This window comes from Gossypium arboreum, chromosome 4 (genome assembly GCF_025698485.1).
Source record: "Gossypium arboreum isolate Shixiya-1 chromosome 4, ASM2569848v2, whole genome shotgun sequence".
NCBI classification, from domain to species: Eukaryota; Viridiplantae; Streptophyta; class Magnoliopsida; order Malvales; family Malvaceae; genus Gossypium; species Gossypium arboreum.
In genome coordinates, this window is record NC_069073.1 from 41,318,149 (window position 1) to 41,322,000 (window position 3,852).

Genomic DNA, 3,852 nt, shown 5'->3' on the forward strand with positions numbered 1-3,852 from the left:
ATGTTTATTATGTTAAATGTATGATTAATGCTGTGTTTGCCTATGTGTCTGGTGAATTAAGTTTGTAAATATGTTTGTTACGCCTAGGATGAGAAATTGTAAGTACTTAAGATTGTGTCTTATGCTCACTAGAGTAAGTAAGATGCCTCCTAGAAGAATTAATGCAAATTGTGTTAATGGAATTGCAAACCCTCTAGAGGGTGATAGGACTTCAACAAAACCAGTGCGACCTCATAGGGTAAGTGGTCTGGATGAGAGTGTCAAACAACTGGTATAAGCTATACTTGGAGTGCTTCAATGATATGTTGGTGCAAACCAAGCTCTTGCCAGCTGCGGGCTACCATTGGAGCATTTGTGAGCTTTGGGTGGTAAGGAGTTTAGTGGGGTAAGAGGAGCTAATCCTACCAAGGCTGAATATTGGCTTGAGGGAGTTGAGAAAATACTTGAGCAAATTGCGTGCACAGAGGAAGAGAAGTGGGGATTTACAGTGTTCTTGCTAACTGGCGAAGCCCATCACTTGTGGAATACTTTGAAGCAATGGACTACTATGAACAGATTGACTTGGGATTTCTTCCTAGGGACATTTAAGAAGAAATTCATAGGCGAGTACTACATGGAAGCTCGTAGGTGAGAATTCATCAATTTAGTATAATGTGAACTGACTGTAGCTGAGTATGAAGCATAATTTGTAAGATTGAGCTAGTACGTAGTTGAAATGGTTTCGTAAGAAAGGGATCAATGTAAGAGGTTTTATTTTGGATTTTATCATGATATCCAGCTCTATCTGGTAGTGCATGACATGGCAAGCTTTGATGAGTTGGTTGACAAAGCTAAGGCAACTGAGGAAATAAGAGAGAAGGAATTGTTCGTGAAGTTTAGCAAATGTGAATTTTGGCTAAGAGATGTAGCATTCTTGGGTCCTGTGGTCTCAGCAGAGGGAGTTCGCATGGACCCAAAGAATATCAACAAAATATTGGAGTGGAGATCTCCAAGAAGTGTTACAGAGGTGAAAAGCTTTTTGGGGCTCATAGGTTACTATCGCAAGTTTGTGGAAGGGTTTGCTGTTACCGTGAATCTGTTAACAATGCTATTTGAAAAAGATAAGGAGTTCACATGGACAGAAGAAAGCCAGGAAAGCTACAAGAAACTTAAGGCGATACTCACCAAAGTGCCAACGTTGGTGCAACCAAAACTTGGGAAAGACTTTGTAGTCTACAGTAACGCTTCGCAAATTAGACTTGATTGCATGCTAATGCAGGAATGAAGGGTGATGGCTTATTCCTCCAGAAAACTAAAGCTTCATGAGTGAAACTACCCAACAAATGATCTGGAGTTAGTACTAGCGGTGTTCAGACTCAAGAGTTGGCGACACTACTTGTTTGGTGAATAGTGTCCCATGTACACAAACCATAAGAGCCTTAGGTACTTACTCACATAGAAAGAACTGAACTGATGATGAAATGAGGTGGATAGAACTAATAAATACTATGACTGTTTGAGAGAATATCATTCAGGAAAGGAAAACGTGGTTGCAGATGCCTTAAGTAGAAAATTAGTGAGTGAGATACGAGCTCTATTCACACGTTTGAGCGTGATAGAAGATGGGGATTGCTCATAGAAATGTAGGTGAAACCTAAACATTTGTAGCAAATAAAATAAAAGCAAGCCTCAGATGAGGATTTGGTGAAGAGGGTTCACCAAGTGGAACACAGAGTGCAAGGGCACTTTGCACTAAACAAATAAGGGATACTTTGTTTTTGATGGAGACTTTGTGTGCCTTACGATGAATAGCTTTGACATGGGATCCTTACAAAAGCTCACAAGAACTCCTATGCACTGCAACCAAGGAACAACAAGATGTACCATGACCTTCGCAAACTATATTGGTGGCCTAGGTTGAAGGGAGTTGTCATAGACTTTGTGGTGAAGTGCCTTGTTAGTCACAGGGTGAAAGCTAAACATCAGTATCCTTTAGGACTACTACAACCACTCAAAGTCCAAAGTGGAAGTGGGAAAGGATCACCATGTATTTTGTAACAGGCTTGCCACTAACCTCGATAAAGAAAGATGCGACATGTGTGATTGTTGATTGCCTTACTACGAGTTTACACTACTTACACTTTGTATAAGTTAGCAGAGTTATGCATCATAGAAATAGTGCGACTACACAGTGTTCTAGTTTCCATTACCTCTGATCGAGATCCATGATTCATATTGAGATTTTGGAAAAGTTTTCAATAAGCCTTAGGTTCAAAACTGAATTTTAGTACTCCCTATCATCTACAAACAAATGGTCAATCAGAGAGGGTGATACAAGTATTGGATGGCATGCTGTGAAGCTATATATTGGAGTTTGCAGGAAGCTGGAAACAATATTTTCCCTTGATAGAGTTTGCATTTAACAACTGTTACCAAGCAAGTATATAGATGGCACCCTTCAAGGCATTGTATGGAAGGAGGTGTCGAACACCTTTGTGTTAAGAAAAATTAGATGAAAAAAGAATAGTTGGGCCAAAGCTAGTTCATGAAATAGAGGATATAGTAGAGATGATATGCGAATAGTTGAAAGTTACTTCAAATAGAAAAAAGTCTTACGCTGATTTGAAACAGTAAGACATAGAGTACCAAGTAGGCGAGCAAGTGTTCTTGAAGGTTTCACCATGGAAGAAGGTCCTAAGATTTGGGAAAAAGGGGAAACTAAGTCCACGGTTGATCGATCATTATAAGTTGGTTGAAAGGATTGGTCGAGTAGCCTAAAAACTTAAGGTTCCACCAGAACTGGAGCAAATCCATGATATCTTTCATGTGTCCATGTTAAGGAAATATTACACGGACCCTTTCCATGTTGTTTTAGTAGATGAAATTGAGGCGTGACCTGGTCTTACTTATGATGAAGAGCCCCTGGAAATCTTAGCTCGCAAAGAAAAGGTTCTACGAAATAATAAGATACCTCTAGTTAAAGTGATATGGCAAAATCACAAGACTAGCGAAGCCACTTAGGAAATAGAGGAAGCAATAAGACGCTAGTACGCTCACCTATTCTAACATAGGTAATTTTGAGGATGAAATTTCTCAAGAAAGGGAGAGTTGTAACATCCCAAGGTAGGGCCTGGGAGTATGGGGTCTAGCAAGCTAGGTTCGCTAAAGAGTAGGAGGAACTAGAGTTTTCCAAAAGGGTTTGGTGAGTAGGTTTTCATCAGTAGGGTTGGAAAATAGGGGTTCGCTAGAGGAAATAACAAGCTTGTATACGCGAATAGTTTAGCGAGCAGGTGCAAGACCAACAATTCTAGCAAGTTGAAGTACGCTAGTAGGCGTGGCAAGTAGGAGTTTGCTAGAAGGCTTCGCGAACTAGTGTTCACTGTAGGCCCTGTAAGTTGTAAACTTAATACTGGGTTGAAAGTCATAAGTAGAATGATCAAAGTAGAGTTACACCTTAGTTATAGAAAGTTAACTTATTTTTCCCTCTAAAACACCATTCATGCACGCAATTGATTCTACTTCCATTATAGCTAGAGTATCCAAAGAATATTAGGACACTTAGAGCCTATAAATTAAGCCCTTGCCATTAAGGAATTTCCATGTTATGTTCTCTTAGATTTACTATTGATCGTTATGTCATCAAAGAGCTCAACACTTAGTCCTTAGAAATCAAGGTAAGGTCGTGTTCTCTAAGTAATGTTAGAATTGTTCACAAAAAAAGTAACCTAGGTTATCTAAAAAGTCCAGTATGTTTGTTGCAAACCCAATAGAACCATCTCTAAGCAAAGTCAAAGGAAAAGCAAAGCTTGTTTGAGTTCCAGCAAATTGGTGAGTGTTCAGGGATAGCCACATGTATGTGCGGACCATAATGCT

General features: G+C 39.5%; 1 protein-coding gene across 1 annotated transcript; it reads left to right on the plus strand.

The window, feature by feature from the left end:
- The first annotated feature begins 799 nt into the window (after nucleotides 1-799).
- On the plus strand, nucleotides 800-1,264 carry LOC108458520 (uncharacterized mitochondrial protein AtMg00860-like). Its single transcript, XM_017757944.1, has one exon. The coding sequence runs from the start codon at nucleotides 800-802 to the stop codon at nucleotides 1,262-1,264; it is 465 nt and encodes a 154-aa protein (XP_017613433.1).
- Nucleotides 1,265-3,852: the final 2,588 nt, after the last annotated feature.